Here is a 16,070-nt window from a genome sequence, read left to right as displayed (position 1 = left end):
ACTTCCAGCTGTCTGTAGAAGGCTTCATCTACTTCCTCTTCCTGATCAGGTGGCCTGCAACAGACACCCACAACAGTGTCACCCATGCTAGCCTGCCCTTCCTTACCCATAAGCTTTCAGCCAGCTCTTCATCCACCCCTAGGCAGAGCTCCATACATTCCAGTTGCTCTCTCACACAAAGGGCAACTCCTCCCCGCTCACCTTCCTGGCCTGTCCTTCCTAAAGAACCTGTAGCCATCCRTGGCAGCATTTCAGTCATGTGACTGTCCCACCATGTCTCCTTAACCACAGTGAAATCACAGCCCTGCAACTGCACACAAATCTCTTAATTCCTCCTGTTTTCTCCATGCTGCGTGCATTTGTGTACAGGCACTTTGTGCACTTCAGAGAGGTATTTGAGCATGCTGATTTCCTAGGAGGGGTGCAAGAGGTTTCCCCATAGTCTTGTCTTGTAGGTACTTCCTTAGCTGCGTGCAGTTGCTGGAGGTATCGCCACTTGAGCCCTGTTTTGCTGACTGCATGGTCTCTATAACTCTCCCCTTCCCCCATCTTTCCTAGTTTAAAGCCCTCCTTACCGGGTTGGCCAACACGCATATGCCCCATTTAGTGAGGTGGATCCTGTCTCTCCCAGTCAAACAAATTAAAAACATGAGTCAGCTGAGCTTCATTTTATAATCTGTAAATATGTTTTCTTTATTGTACATATGTGTGTCTTGAGTCATTGTGCAGGGTCAGATGTCATTTTCTACTTAAATTTTCTACTTATTACTTATTTCTACTTATTTATGTACTTTTCTACTTCGATTTTCTACTTATTTATCACAAACTCATTTTTCCCCCTAGTTTCATGCTAGTAAGCAAATTATAAATGCAGTTTATCAGATTATAAACAGAAACTCATTTAAATAGCCCTAGAAATATGTGAAAGCTGCGCTCAGTTTCTCATCAGGATTTTTCTGGGCAAAGTTGTTACTAGGCTAATACAGTGTGAAAAGGCATTGCATCTGAGTATTGTCAATCGCGTGGAAAAAGAAAATTGGTTGTAAACTGATAGTGAAGTGGGAACGTACAGCACAGATCTAGAAGGGCTGCTTAGGATCAGTGCATCACTTCCCCTGCTAGTAACCTGGTGGGAACAGTCGGTGTTCAAATTTAATGTACTCCTGGCTTTTGTCTAACATTCCCTTATAATTTGAAAGTTATCTGTACGTAAGTGCAGAATAAATGCTTCTCATTTAGGGGTGGATCATCAATAATGAAAATGTAAACAGGAAATGATTAAAAACAAAAATTGTTTGTTTAGAGCGAACAGGTCAGGTTGTCCAGAGTCAGGAACATCAGCAAAAGATATTGAGAAAGTTAACTTGCATGGTGAAATACTGGGAGTTGAGCAAGTCTGAAAATCTGTTCCACAAATGCAATGACCATCCTAGAAAAAGTGATGGTTCACAAGCTACGTGACTTTCAAAAATGGCACGGAGAACATGCCATGAGCCTGCCCCTCACCGTGCTTTTGTTTCAGCCGGGCACTTGACTACGGCAGAGGAATTCTTACTCTCTCACTTGTGCTTCTTATTGATCACTCAGGCACCTTTGGCAACATGTCACCAATTCTCTGAAAGAAGGTAATATTGATGCAGCAACCGAACACAAGCACCATCTTGAAGAGAGACAGCGAGCAGAGGAGAGGCAACGTATGGCTCTTACAACACCATGGAAACCAAAATATTTTGCCAAAGAGGTACTTTTGTTATCTTTTTAAGACCCAATAGCATCTTTGCGCACATGGGGATGCTGCTACAAATGAACCAGCTTGTGGTTTTTACCAGGGCTGTTGTTACTATAGATCGCTGGGTGTTTCCTTTGTTTTGTGTTGCCAGAATTTGGCTCTTGGAGAAGAGCAATGGGCTGTTCCTTGTGCATTTTTGTAAAGTTTTACACCTTCCTTTAGTTACATTTATTTTAACCTGAATTTTTAATGATGCGACCTAAATGTTAGGCACCCTAAAGCTAAACTTTTTACCTTGAAATGCACAGCTTGATTTGCAAACGCTCTGTACTCACATCTTCTGCTGATCTTGATCTCGGCATATTAATGAGAACGTGATCTTGGGATATTTATCCAACATGTGTGAAGATACTAAACAGAGTCTTGGATTTCATCTACTTTAAATGAAATAGATTACACTAAGTTAAGCTTTGCTCTTTCTAAGAGGAAAGGGGAAGGGGAAATAAGACTTAATTAGGGAATTACTGTGTGACCATATTGTTAAGTTATCTAGTACGTATAACTATTTAAAACAGCAGTTCTCAGACTTGCTTTTCTCCCCCTTCTAATTTATTTCCTCCTGCCCAAATTATTTGTAAATGCATTAAGCACAGAATTTTCAGATGACAGTTATGGTTTCTTGTGTTGATTGGTACTATTTTAGTTTTTTATGTGTACGTACGCAGATTCAATATGTATAAATCTTGTTTGTAAACTCTGCCTAATTTTCTTACAGGGCGATGGCTGGCTGTACTTGAATCCTCTCTGGAAGACCCATTGACAAGATAGAGCTGTTGTCTCACAGCATTTACCTTAAAGGCATTAAAATGATACAGTGTATAACTTTAAGATGTCATTGAATAGTTCCTGTTATCAGAAGATACAAATGAGAAGCTATATACTGTGAATGATGCATCTCAGAATAACCACAAGCTCAAATTTATTCAGGAGCAATTTTGTGTGTATGTATAGACACACACATACACACTTACATATATACACACAGTGTGTATGTGTGTTTGTGTATTATTTACACTACATGTAAACAAAGCATAAACACTAACAGTGATTTAAAGACCTTATCCTCTAAGTGTTAGGGCATAAAACTCTCACTGAAATCAGGTAGGGTTCCCTGAGTTATGTGCTTGCAGGACCAGGCCCTATGTTAGTATTTAAAAATACTTTTTTATTAGTACTGGTTAAGGTTTTCTATTTTTCACTTTTGCCAAAAATGTTTTGCACTTAAAATGTGATGTGTCACTTCATGGCAGCCATTCAGTCTTATCAGTCATTGAGTAACTCACTTTGACATAAGAATGATACACTGACTGCACTCTCTTTGGGATGTTGATTTAAGAGCATGTTTCCTGTCACTATAAGTGTGAATTTTCTGCCATCTTATAAGAAGTAGCAATACCTTCTCCAGATCTTTGTTCGCACTAACCCGTTGCGTCCTCGCTCCTTGGTTTGTTTGTACTTCAAGATGTTCGGTAGATTTCTGGTCGCTAGTGAGCCACCTGCTCTGATAGTTTTGGTCTAGCTGGGTAACGTCCTTGGCCATTGTCACGCCAATGCTACTGGGTTAACCTGTCCTAGCTGTTCTGTTAAATCACTTCTGGAGGATGGAGCTGTGGTATTCAGCCTTGCCCTTGCCTCAGCTTTCCACCCTCAGATAAGAGGCAGCGTAGCAGGGTGGTAGCCCGTGCCTGAGCCACCCCAGTTCGCAGCCTAGCATTTTCACTTGTACTGCTGCTGCCGTGCTTGCGTGAAGATGCCAGACTGGGAACTGAGGGGGTGAGGCTGGGCTGAGTCCTGCTCTGACAGGCGCGAGCCTTCCCTGCCAGTGGAGACGCCGATTTCTTATGCTGCTGCTGTGAAGTTGGAAAGAGCTTAAATGGTCAGAGCCCTGGATGCCATATTAAAGCTGCAAGCAGACCTGTGTTTTGATTTCTTTTGCTTTTGGCCCAGTTGATTGCTTTCTGATGCTTTCTCGTGACAAGAGATGATATAACCAACCTTCCCAGATAAATGATTTTCTGATGTAAAAGTCACTAAATTACTACACTGTAAATTACTACACTGAAATGAGAACATTATTAATGAAACAAATGAAATGGGACATAATTTGTTTTGTAAAGTAAACAAACCATCTTGTAGTTTGATCTTGCTTTGCAAGCTAAGCACTGTGGCTCTAGGAAAGTGGATTCTAAAAATTTGAAGTGTTAACGCTTAGTTGCATTTTAGTTAGTATTTGTTAAAAGATGTTTTTGAAAAAAGCAACAAAAAGAAACAAATGTAAAACGTGCTGACTTCTGCTCAGTGCTTCTTTTTACAGTGCCCCTTTAAAACCCCCCCCACTATATTTCTAACATACAGTAGCATGGATGCCTACCTTTCTGTAGTACTGATTAATTTTGTGCCTTTTGTCTGCTTTCTTAATACAATAGCTTATGCTTTATAGATATTACTCAGATATATTTAGGTCAAAGCACTGCTTATATCTGTTCTGGTGTCTTGCATTTTATAACACTTTATTTTTTGGTAGATATTAAAATGTCTCGGGCAACTGAAAAGGCTATATAGAGGTGTGTACATAAGGAAACATYCCATTAATTAGTCATTTGGACATGACATTTAATAGATCTTTAAATTTTGAACTTCAGATCCTTCTTAAATGAGCTGTGGTCTTCTTTTCCTCCTAAATGCTATTTTGTCTGCTTGTATATACTTTTTCTTGCACATTAGAAAGATTAGTGTTATTAATGACTTAAATCCTATTTTTTAAAAAAAAGCAGACTGTATGAGCTTGGTTTTGTAACTGACACTTTTTTTTTTAAGAAAAAAATTATTTTTAGGTATAGTTAATGTTTTTCTGTAACAACATAAAAATGATGCTCTTGCAGTAAGCACTGAACTACTACCAAGTATCATCAGGAAATCTCATACTTTATCACCTGCAAGAATTAATTTATAATGGATCCATTCTTCTTTTAGAGGTTAGTCTGGTAAGTAACTAGAACTATTAAAACCGATTATAATATCACTACAAAGAAAAATCGAAAATGCAGATTTAAACACAATGGAACGTGTCCTCCCAAACTTTGACTTTCATACACCAAAGAACTAGCCACATATTCATTAAAAACAGCCTCTTTTGTCAGGCATGCACGCCTACACTCCTGAAACAGTAGACCTCTTACAGCTTTGATGGTATGACTGTCGAAGCTACAAAGATGCTGTAGCTCTTCTTTTAAGGAGAAATTTGAATAACTTCATGCTTGTAACTTATTGAAGATTTCTGTCTGCATGGTTGGTTGTTTTTGCATGCCAAGAACATTCCACTTGTGCTCTGAGAAGTGCTTTGTTTTGATGCTGTGAAGAATCCCCTGATGCCACCATCACTGTTTCTTTTCCAAAGTAACTTGGGAGAGGCAGGCATAAAAATAATCCTTTTTGAAAAGATCTTATCAACAAGAGATTCCAGAACAAGATTCACAAGAAGTGTCATTTTATTTTTCTGATGGTTATGTACTCAGTATATTTTACAAGACTGAAAATTAAGTATTCCTGAGCCTTGTTCTGTAAGTTGTTCCAATAGCTGTCTTGGACTTGCAAGTGAATATTTTCAAGTAGCCAATGTATTGTAATGTAAAATTCTACATGTACTTCAGGTCTTTTTTTGTGCACACCTGTAGAAAGCCTATGCAACCTTTTTTTTTTCTTTTGTTTGTTCGTTCTTTTTTCTTCCTTAAAGTAGAAATGGTCAGAATGCAAATTTACACCTTTATCATTTAAAAGATGCTCTGGCAGTCTCTTCTGATTTGCCTTCCTTTCCTAATTTGTGACTTTAAAATGACAATGCTCATGAATAAAAGATTTGTTTCATTTAGCAGTGGGATGCCCTTTCTCTTTCCATTGAAGCATTAGTTAATTGGTATTATTTACTGAGATGTCCAGAAGCGGTAYACAACTTTGGTACATGTAATCTGTTTTCATGGTTCTGATACAAGTGACTTGTCAATTGAATCCTTTTTTTTTTTCTTCCCTTTTTTCCTGTTATATTATTGCCACATACCTTATAGGTAAGTTTTTGTTTAATTTGGACAGCGCAACACTGGGCAAATAGGGCTGGGCAGCATCACAGCTTCATGAAGGGCTGGGGAGCATATGATTTTTTGTGACAAACATAAAGGAAACTAGGTTACAGTGTTCCCTTGTTGCTGAAAATATTTCATTTAAAGTTTGTAATTACAGAGATTCTTGGTTAGATGCATCTTAAAATACAACTCCAAAGTATTGCAGCATTGAACACTGTTGTATGGGAAAAATATGCATATGAGATACTTCAGTGATCCTGAGCTGAGTTTTTCAAGTTTTAGTGAATGCAGTTCTGGTTTATTCTAAATATTTGCCCACACTGTTGGAAACTGTCATGCCAGAACATTTTGTTATTATGCAAAATGCAGAAAACACCACTGGCTGTAAATAGGACAGGAAAAGCTATTCAGTCGTGTTCATTTCCTTTCATTGCACTGCTTCAAGGCCATGGCCTGGAGGAATTTAAATTTGGTTCTGGTGCAGAGTTGCCTTGTAGCTTTTGCCACTGCGGTTCAGACCAGAGCCCAGGGCCGAGTGCTGCGGGACTTCGGGCATTGACGTTGCTGATGGGTGTCCTGCAGCTGCTGGAATTAACACCAGCATCTCTGTGCAATTTAATGCACAAATAAGTAATATGACTAAGCTAGAGAGATCTTTAGTTGTCGGGTAAAAGCCAGGATGGGCTACTATTTAGGCATCCAAGTAACTTTTCTCAGTGAACAGCACAGATAGATATGGTAAGTGAGGAGGACAAMCCCCCCCCCTCCCACACACACACACCCTGTACCCTAGATTTTCTGGCTGTCTAGCCAGCACAAGCTGAAAACATGCATTCTGAAGTGTCAAAAATAGCTTTGTCTTAACCTTGGAGGAACCTAGTCATTAAAATTGCTGTTTTCTTGCCCAAAGGTGGTGTTTTTAAATTTGTCCCATATTTTGAGTACTTTGCAGGTCATATTTAGTTCCTCAGACTACCACTAGCTGGTCCATTTACCAGAGGGCTTCTACATAAACTGGGTGCTAGCAGCCTCAGTGAGCAGGAAGCTCTTGCAAACAAACAGAGCTCCTGGGAGCTTTGATTATGTTATGTCAAACAAGGTTGCCCCTTTGGCCTATGTAAATCACTGACAGTTTTAGTCACAGCAGAGTATGATTTCAGTTTTTATTGATAACAAGACTGATTGATATGTAGAGAGGGCTAAGTCACAAAGCAGTTAACTTTTTTCAAGAGTAAATATATCAAGATATTCAACTAAATTCCCCCCCGTATGGAATTACCTCTACAAATCAAGTAATTTCTCCTGGGATAACCAATAGTACTGTCCGTGTTCTTTGCTTTCAACAGTGATGATTAAGTGATACAAAAGTTAGCAATACTGGCTTCTAGACACTTGCCTTTTTACTTTCTTAGCAACTGAAGGCCATAGGGCTTCAGCCAAAGCCAAAAGTAATAAGCCTTTTTCTTGGCCTAGCAGAATAACTGAAGGCTGGCCTCTAACTAAGGAAATAAACTAGTGTGTAACATAGGTTTGATTGATAAGGATGCAAGATGCAAGTATTTTCCTTTGCTGGTACAGGTGTGGTTGTGCTCTCCTGAGAGGTGAGCTAGACACTACTTTGGCTGAATAATTCTCAGCTGCAGCTGAAGAACCAGGTAACTTGGATGCAAGTCATATGATGCCTGTCATCTTTCCTTGGAGCAATTTTTTTTAAAGTGGCTGCCTTAATGACTTCAAAGTGATTTCTCCTCTCCCTGAAATACATAACATCTTCAAGGTTCCTCCTAGATAGCAGACTTGAGAAGGCTCAAGCAAGTGGCAGGCAACTTTGAATCCAGGCTGACTTGACCTTTTTCCTCAGCATTAGCTTAGCATTCTTTCAAGTTGTTTTAAAAATGCTATACAATCAGATAAGATTAACTTATTTTGGCTCTGTTTAAAAGAACACTTGTCAGCTAAGATGTAAAACAATTTTTGACAGAGCTGTAAAGATACTTAAAGAGAATTTTTGTTATTTCTTACTGGTATTGAGGGGGGCAGGCTGTAAAAGCAAGACATTACAAATTATGCATCATACACTCACCCCTTCTGCTTGCATGTAAGCAAATACAACAGCCTGAGCTTCTCCAGATGCTAGCAGGAAACACTGCTGGATGCATTTTTTGGGAAAGAGGCCTGCTTGCTGCTCTCTGAAGATGCTACAGCCACCTTGGATTCTCATCACAGCAGAGGTCCTACTTTTAACTTAAACTGGAAGGACATTAAGGAGCTGCTGTGGCTCCACTGCAGCAATCTCATACGAGGTCAGCAAATTTGTATTATGGAGGTTGAATGACTTAAAGTTACCACTAGACTATTTGGAACATGTTTTCAAGCTAATCACAACAGAAGCAACGTGACACCCTTAACACAAAACTTGAATTAACTTTATTTTCCCCTACAGTCAACAACTGGTCTGCATTGAGCTTTAAAGCAACAAAGTAAAAAGAAATCTCCAAATGACAAGGGGCCAGAAATCCAGATTGTTACCTTTGTGAAAATGCTGCAGCTGTAGTATTGGTCTGTATAAACAGTTTGAGTCAAAAATGAGTTCATAAATCAAAAAAAAAATTCTACATCTTGGGAAAGAAGTCAGCAGTAACATTCTCACCGAACATTGTAAATTTACATTTTCTTCATGAAAGGTACATACTATTCTGCATTTTGCATCAAATCACTGATGTAAGTTTAGTTTCTATAAAAAAAAGTTACATCCTGTGGCAGGAAAACAAACTGCAAAACCCTTTCTTTCATTTTRTTAAGATTTTTCAAGTCTGTATAAAGTTTTCCTATAGCTGGAAAGTGAACATGTTCAGTCTCCATTTATATTTTAGTGCATTTAATCTGACAGTTTTCACCATTAAAAAAAACAACATTATAAAAGACAGACAAAGCAAATAGCACTGTGGCAGGAATTTCTTCAATTCATTTAAGCACTCTAAATAAAAATGCAGAGAAATAGATTTCCAGGAAAACTTACCCTCACAGGAGGAGGTAGGGGGGAAGAGGTCATGTTGCAAACCCTCTACCTCTGACAGCCACAGAAAAGTGTTTGTTTTTTTTAAATACCTGTCAATTTTTTTTTTTTTTTAAACAGGCTGTACTTGTTTTACCAATGTAAACATTTTGTGAAGACAGTTTAATTTCCATTCTGAGGCACCAACTGCTCTCTCGTGATCAGCTGTATGTTACTCTAGCATTCATTACTGTCATTTCAGATTTTCAGGAGGATACAAATTTAGCCCTTGTATCTACAATGTGCAAGATTTGCCTTGTCTACCTTATGAAATGATAGTGTAAGGCAGCAAATACTGCAATCACATTTTAAACAAAAGCAGCTTGTCCAACTTTAACTATCAACCAACCAGTTAATGTAACATGTCTTGTCATCTCTTGTGAAAAACTGCAGCTTTGCTTCTTTACACTCCAAATCAAAACCAACCAGCAGCAAAAGTATGTTTAAAGAAACCATTAAAAAACAATCATGGGAGCAAATTAATTATTTTAAAAGTTTAATTTAAGAGATCTCTATTTATTTCCTCTTAATTGTTGAAAATAAGTCATTTTAAATGTCACCATTCCAGTTTACATATTGCTATTCAGCTAAACAGTATCTTCCAAAAAAGATTGACAAGTATGCATGTGCCAAGGACCAAATTACAGGGTTCTTTGGTGCAGTAAGTCCAAATTCTCAGATTTAAAGGATAATATGTACCAATAAAAATTAAAAAAAAAAAACAACCCTGCTGCTAGACTTGGGCAGCAGCTCTGTCTTGCTTCACATTACAAATCTAAAACAGCTGTTCTCAATAAGCCAATATTTTTAATCAGACATTGCCTGAAAGTTTTGTACAATAATCTGGACCAATGATGGTTCTGTACCCTCATGTTGCTGTGAAACATGACTTGAGCTAAAGGCAAAGACTGGTTATCTCAAGGACAACTGCTTCGTATTAGCAATCAGAACAGTGTATTTAAACTGTCTTCCTGTTCGGTCTCTTGCCTTTCTTTAAAATTAGTTTATTCTTAATGTAGCCACGCTTCCTTTTGGAGGTCTAAAAAGAAAAACAGAATACAATGTATTAGTCAGTGATTTAGTCTTGACCCCATTTTAATAATGTGCATTTCCCTGTCTGATCTTTAGATTTATTTAAAGAGCCTAGATGGTGAATCCTCAGCTAAGTATTATCTCTTTATTATGTTTAAATTTGGGATTGTTAATTCATGCCCAATATCTGCTTTTGTGCAAGTTGTACTTTTGCAAGCCCCGTACACCAGACATGTACAATTGTTTTTGAAGCTTGTGCTGAGGCAAAATTCACAGTAAGCTAACATAAATCTCTAACATGCCCAAAGAGCAAAAGTGATGTAGAATGTTGTTTTTGCTGGGGGGGGTACATTCTTGCATCTTTTACTCTCTTTGACTCTCTTAATACAGAGCAAGATATTATTTGCTCAAAGGAGTATTCTTCAAAAAAAAGAAAGAATCACATTGTAGTCTTTAGTCCTCTGCTGTTAAGTCTGTAGACTAGTTAGCTCTTTCTACTCATGTACTCTTATCAGTGTATTTTAGATTTCTCTTCTTCTAAGTGGTGATGAGGGGATGCATTCATGTTGGTCCTTCCTAATATTAAAGTTAATGTTGCATAGTTGCAGTTAATTCTTAGCAGGTAGTATTGTTCATTCAACTTGCCTACCAGAACAAATTAGAAAGTAAGCAACTCCCACACTTGCTATGCTTACTAGCAGGCTTGCTCTCTTGTGTCAATTAGAGGTAATTTTTTTCTTTTTGTTATGCTGGCTAATGAGCATTTTTATAAAGTCAGAGACTAATATTTAATATTCAGACATTTTATACCTCTGAATTTTGAGCAATGTCACCCTTAAAATGCAAGTGACAGAAAATGGACTGAATTTCCAGTAAGGAAGCACTGTTATGAAACTTGTAGCTACTACAGGGCCTCATGTACTTAAGAAATCCTAGTTTAGACATTCAACCCATGCTATTTGCTGGTTCTCTGCTTTCTTAATGGGAAGTAGAGCTTGTATGTACTGCAAGAATGGGTGATGGATCAGAATTTACATCAACTTTTTCCCTGGCTTTAGGCAGAGAACTGACACATGCACAGCTTAAGTGTGGCCAATGCATCTATCGCTAATAAATGTAGCCTTGCTTGTTACCTAAGATCAGAAGTTACACTGTAAGTGTATGATGGCCACAGTAAAGTTTATAATTTTTTTTAAAAATAAGTCTAGTTCCACTGGCAACTCCAGTCTGAAATACTTCATAGCATGAACTTGATCAAATTCACATAAACTTGCATCTTTACCACTAGCAGTCCCCTCTAACATTCCTTACTTTTACTTCTATGGAGCAGTATAAATTTAGTACTATTTAATACTAGTTCAATTTATTAAACATTCATTTCTGACAGGATTCTGGAATTTTTTTGTAATATATATTTGCATATACATGTTATAAAGGACAGGGCTGCTAAGATTCTTCCCAACTCCCCTGATGCACATCTATCTTAATAGGCTGAAGTAGCACACCACAACTAACAGGTATAAAAACATTAAGATGACTTCAAACAGTAAGCAGCCAGACACTTCAGTTCCGTCAACAAAAGTTTCATATTTAATTTATTTCATACAAAATTGCCATTTTTAAACTTCTAGGCATCACTACTTTCAAACAGTCAGAAAGCAACTTCCACATTATTTTACTTAGTGAGCCATAGTTACTGAAACATGAATTGATGTACTTCAGAGATTATACTTCCAGTTACATGAAGACTTAAGAATTGTAACAGCCAGTGACACACTCTTATTTCCAGTTAGCATTCTGCCTAAAAAAAAATAAATAAAAATCTAGCCTTTTGTCTTCACATGCTTTTAAGTTAAGCAGACAGTAAATTAACAATTATTACCAGCAGGCAGGTCTGATATTGGACACTAACATGAACAGTATCCGTAACATTCTGGCTATTGGAAATACATAATTCACCAGCTATGTGATTCACTATTAAAAATAAACTGCCATCTCCAGACCCCTTTGAGTTACTTCACTGGGAACCCACCTTCTTTGACAAATACTTCTGTTTCGGTACAATGTTGGTTACTCTAGGTTTATGATCCAATGTCTCTCTGTTGTCTAGTTGTTTCACCTTGTATATTCTAACAAGCCAGTGCTCTGATGTAAAGGCTTCCTCCAAATGTTTAAACTTAATGTCCTTGTTGCCAATCTCAGCATTGCGTGTACGATCGAATCCTGGGGGTGTCCGAAAATCCAGCTGTAAAATTCAAGTTGCGTATCAGTTTGAGACAAAACTCAAAACATGCATCGTGGCAAACTGAGGTATGGCTCCATACCTTGTACCACACGTCAACTATTTTCTCTGGTCTAGTTAGAGGATGACACTTTTCTTAAAACGGTTATTTGCTATATAAAAAACACTCTCAGTTAATTTTTACAATTGGAAGAGAGACAAAAAAGCCTTATTTCTACACATGACTCGGGAGACAGCACTGCCTCAATAGGAATATAATTTCCTCATTCAGAAGTGAAGCTATTCAAGTGAAAGTCTGAGGTAGAGCAGCTTGTGGTGGCTTTTTAGCATAGCTGCTCACTTGTACTCTCCACTCTCTCGTAYATTGAAACAGTTTGCACTTTCACGTTTTTCCATACAGATCTGATAGTTCATCTTATGTTTAACAGTTTAATTTAACTCCTGTGTTAAGAGTATAAGATCCATTGGACTCAAAGTTGTAGTCAATAAATGAATCTTGTGCTAACATATCAGAATGAAGGGCCCTTTGAGGGGAAAAACAGGAAAGGAAAAAAGCAAACGGCAGATTTAGCTGCCTACATCTGTGCTTGATGACTCCAAAGGGGACTGATAACTGAGAATTATGCTCCTACTATATAGTGTAGTGTTGTTTAATACACTGATGTGACTTGAATAGAAATCAGGTTCTGACTTACATTAAATAAAGACAATTAACATTTCCATTTGTGTGTTGCTATTACAAAAAACAAGCATAAACCCTCCCACAATCTAAATATTAATGCCTGAGCAAGCACACTGCATAATGGAATTAAGTGGCTTGTCTGAGGCAATGTGAAGGACAGCAAAAAGCAAAGTGCAAGTCTAGGTTGGCAGCACAAGTGCTTTTGTCTAAAGGTTGTCAGGAGACCATGCTTGTCTCTTACCTTTCATTCTGCTAATATGAACAACACTCAATAATCAAAAGATGGAAAATGCATCAAAATAGCATTTGTTTTCTTACATTTTAGCTGAGATTCAGTAGAATTTTAACCACTAACCTGCATCTCTCCAAATCTGTAATATGACATTTTATACATGAGGCAGTTCAGCAAAGTTGGAGAACCTGCCTTGTCTACCCGGAATTCTCCCTGAGGAGTAAAGTAATCACTTTCCTTTGAAAATGAAAAAGAAACAAAATGTCAATATAAAGTAATCCGTCTTCAAAGTCATTTCTCATTCCTTTCTCCACAAAGCCCTCCAACCCTTTATAAAGTATCTAAACTGACTTCTACAATTTAAAAGTAGATTCAAGCTAGCCTGAAACAAACAAACAAAAAGTTGCCTCATTAAAGGCAAAGTAAAACCACCTCCTTGTAACCCAAAACCCAGTGGAACAATCTTCCTGAATCCATTTTATTGTCCTGATATAAGTTTTGTCACTTCACAGTAAACAGTTACTGGAAAAATAATCCTAATATGCAAGAAAAACGTTAGTTTGGCATCTACCAAAATTATTCTTTAGAAAGGTGAAAAGCACTGCATTGTGAATATACCGGGTTTGTAATGTTACTGTAAACTTCATGTGTGCACAGTGTCTAACGAAAAATTTCCTGCCATTTTCATCTTCTGGCCCAAGATGAAACTAGTCACCCATGTAGGCTACTCCCTTAAGCCTGTGCTCAGTATCTAGAAGTTTTTGTTAGGCTTAAGCAAATATTACTACGGATTTCTGCAATCTCTGAAATATTTGAATAACTTAAATTCTATATAAGTAAATATTCACACTTCAACTTGTCTCCTGCTATTACAGAGTTCGAAGAACTGCAAAATGCCAACTGTTTAAGCATTCTGAACATTCCTACTTTTTTTTTTTTTTAAAGTATGAAGGTGCATAGTGAGACACACGAGAATTACAGAATATATCCTGTACTTTTAGTATCATGCAAAAAAGTGAAAAGCTTTTGAGGTTACTGACCTTTCAAAACCATAAATATTGAAAGAAACTGGGCTACAGGTCTCTGCACTCCTACTGTTCTAGGAAAACAACCCATAACACATTTTTCAAATAAAATTGCAGTATGTAGTACAGATTTCCCTCCACTGTGATAAGCACCACCAGAAAAGCAGCAATGTAAACAAAGGTTAAAACAAACAAACAAAAGTACTGAGATAAACATAATAGAAATAATGTATTCAGCCCAAAACACTCCAGTTATACTGGCCACTCACCCGAATGTCTTTGGGATGTTCCCCCTCTGCTATTCTCACCATCCACAAGAACTTATTGATATCATCACCAGAATAGCCAATCACACCGCCAAAAATAATCAAAACATAATCCACATCCAGACTCCTCATGATCTCATATGCTGCTGACTCGTTTGATGACATTGCCTTTCCCACCTGTATCATAGCAAAAATATCTTAAGTGTCTGTATAGCTGCTACAGGACAGATCCTCAGATCAATAACCTGTAAGACCAAAGTCCAAAAATACATACTTAATCAACCAAAGCCCATACTTGAATTCTAGATAAAGAAAGCCCATTGTATCTATTTAGAAACTCAAAACCTCAACCTAAACCAAAATATTTTCTCCTCTATAAGACAAGCAGTGCCTGTTGAAGTGAGGTTTCGAGTATAAGATGTAACATTATGGTTTTCTTTTTGTGGCACCCACAGATTTTTCAAATCACAGCTGTATTGCCAATAAGTTAGTGTGCCAGATAAAGTACCTAATCAAAGGTTTAGACACAGCCTAAGGTGAATAAATTATTTGAAATGTTAATAATTGCTTGGTATTTTTCCTGAGCTCTGTCTTTCACTAATGAAGCAGCTATGTTCAGTAGTGTAGCATGCAGGCATCCTCCGTGTTGAATTTGGGGGAAGTTTATGCAGAGAAAATGCCAGAATTGCAACATCATTTAATTAAAATGTAACCATTTTGGTCAGCAAAAAACAAAAAAAACAACAAAAAACCCACTTTCTAAAGCTGTATCCAAAACCTCCTCCGTACTGCCTACTTTCCTGAACAGAAGAGAGAATTCTGGCATCAGTTCAGTAATTTCATTTCCCATTGAGTCTCCTGCACTTAAAGGATAACAACATATTTTTGCAGTAAAAGGGTGCAACTACAATATAGATACTATTACATCCAAACTGGTACTGTTCAGTTAAGAACTTAATTAGGAAATGCTATGCTTAAACTGCAGTCTGTCAAAAGACTGGTAACTTCAGTTTCTTGGCCATTCCCTGACTCAATGGGAAGTTACTCTGTTCTGCGCAGGAGGAAGTCATCTGGCAAATATCTCGGGGGCATGCCTCAAGCACAAGTTCAAGTACTTGCTATAAAACACATTTATTGCTTAGTCTTCCTCTTTATGGAATATTTGTTTAGAAATGGAAGCCAATAGGGCCAGCAGTAACACTGGAGAACTTTCTTTATTAAAAGACCATCTTTGCTAACTGCTGTAATGTGCATGGTTACTGTGCTTATGAATTACAGCTGACTGTCCCATATTCTCTCGGTTAACCTGATATTCCTCTCCTGCAGGGATCTGTTGGTTTACATTATAGTAAATACTACTTCTTGTAGAAAAGGGAGAAAACAGATGGAGATTTAAATCTGACAGGTTTCTAAAACATACCAATATTGTCAGGTCAACAACCAAAATAGGAGAAAAGTGCCTTAGCAGATGGGGAAGGCTTCTTGACTAATATTAGCACCAGCAGTGCAATTTCCCAAGCTTTCTTTGTGACTGGTGCTYGTTTCCTACCCTTATGAAAAGCATATATTAATCTTGTACATATTACTTTTTTCCCCCCTAGAAGACAGTTTTTCACAGGACTTTATATGCTCAAAGACCAGCTCCATTAATTAGTTAATCTGGACACTGCC

At 37.6% G+C, this 16,070-nt stretch overlaps 2 protein-coding genes across 3 annotated transcripts in view; one reads left to right on the top strand and one right to left on the bottom strand.

Moving 5' to 3' along the window:
* The window catches only part of OSBPL10 (oxysterol binding protein like 10), a 121,503-nt gene extending 115,846 nt beyond the window's left edge, over positions 1 to 5,657 (top strand). Inside the window, exons 11-12 of the mRNA XM_026064207.1 lie at positions 1,588 to 1,741; positions 2,505 to 5,657. Coding sequence (XP_025919992.1) covers positions 1,588 to 1,741; positions 2,505 to 2,549 — 199 coding nt within the window. The 3' untranslated portion in view covers positions 2,550 to 5,657. The remainder of the gene's footprint in view (positions 1 to 1,587; positions 1,742 to 2,504) is intronic.
* Positions 5,658 to 8,269: 2,612 nt separating this feature from the next.
* The window catches only part of STT3B (STT3B, catalytic subunit of the oligosaccharyltransferase complex), a 31,947-nt gene continuing 24,146 nt past the window's right edge, over positions 8,270 to 16,070 (bottom strand). Inside the window, exons 12-15 of one of the 2 annotated variants that reach the window (XM_026064200.1) lie at positions 14,403 to 14,576; positions 13,232 to 13,345; positions 11,985 to 12,197; positions 8,270 to 9,959 (exon numbers count right to left, since the gene is read on the bottom strand). In XM_026064200.1, coding sequence (XP_025919985.1) covers positions 9,879 to 9,959; positions 11,985 to 12,197; positions 13,232 to 13,345; positions 14,403 to 14,576 — 582 coding nt within the window. In that variant the 3' untranslated portion in view covers positions 8,270 to 9,878. Of the gene's footprint in view, positions 9,960 to 11,470; positions 11,754 to 11,984; positions 12,198 to 13,231; positions 13,346 to 14,402; positions 14,577 to 16,070 lie in introns of those variants that run through there. The other variant, XM_026064201.1, reaches the window with a different exon arrangement.

Source organism: Apteryx rowi, unplaced genomic scaffold (assembly GCF_003343035.1).
Source record: "Apteryx rowi isolate R43461 unplaced genomic scaffold, aptRow1 scaffold_210, whole genome shotgun sequence".
NCBI lineage: Eukaryota > Metazoa > Chordata > Aves > Apterygiformes > Apterygidae > Apteryx > Apteryx rowi.
The sequence above is the reverse complement of the archived record's forward strand: the minus strand, read 5'-3'. Positions and strand labels throughout refer to the sequence as shown.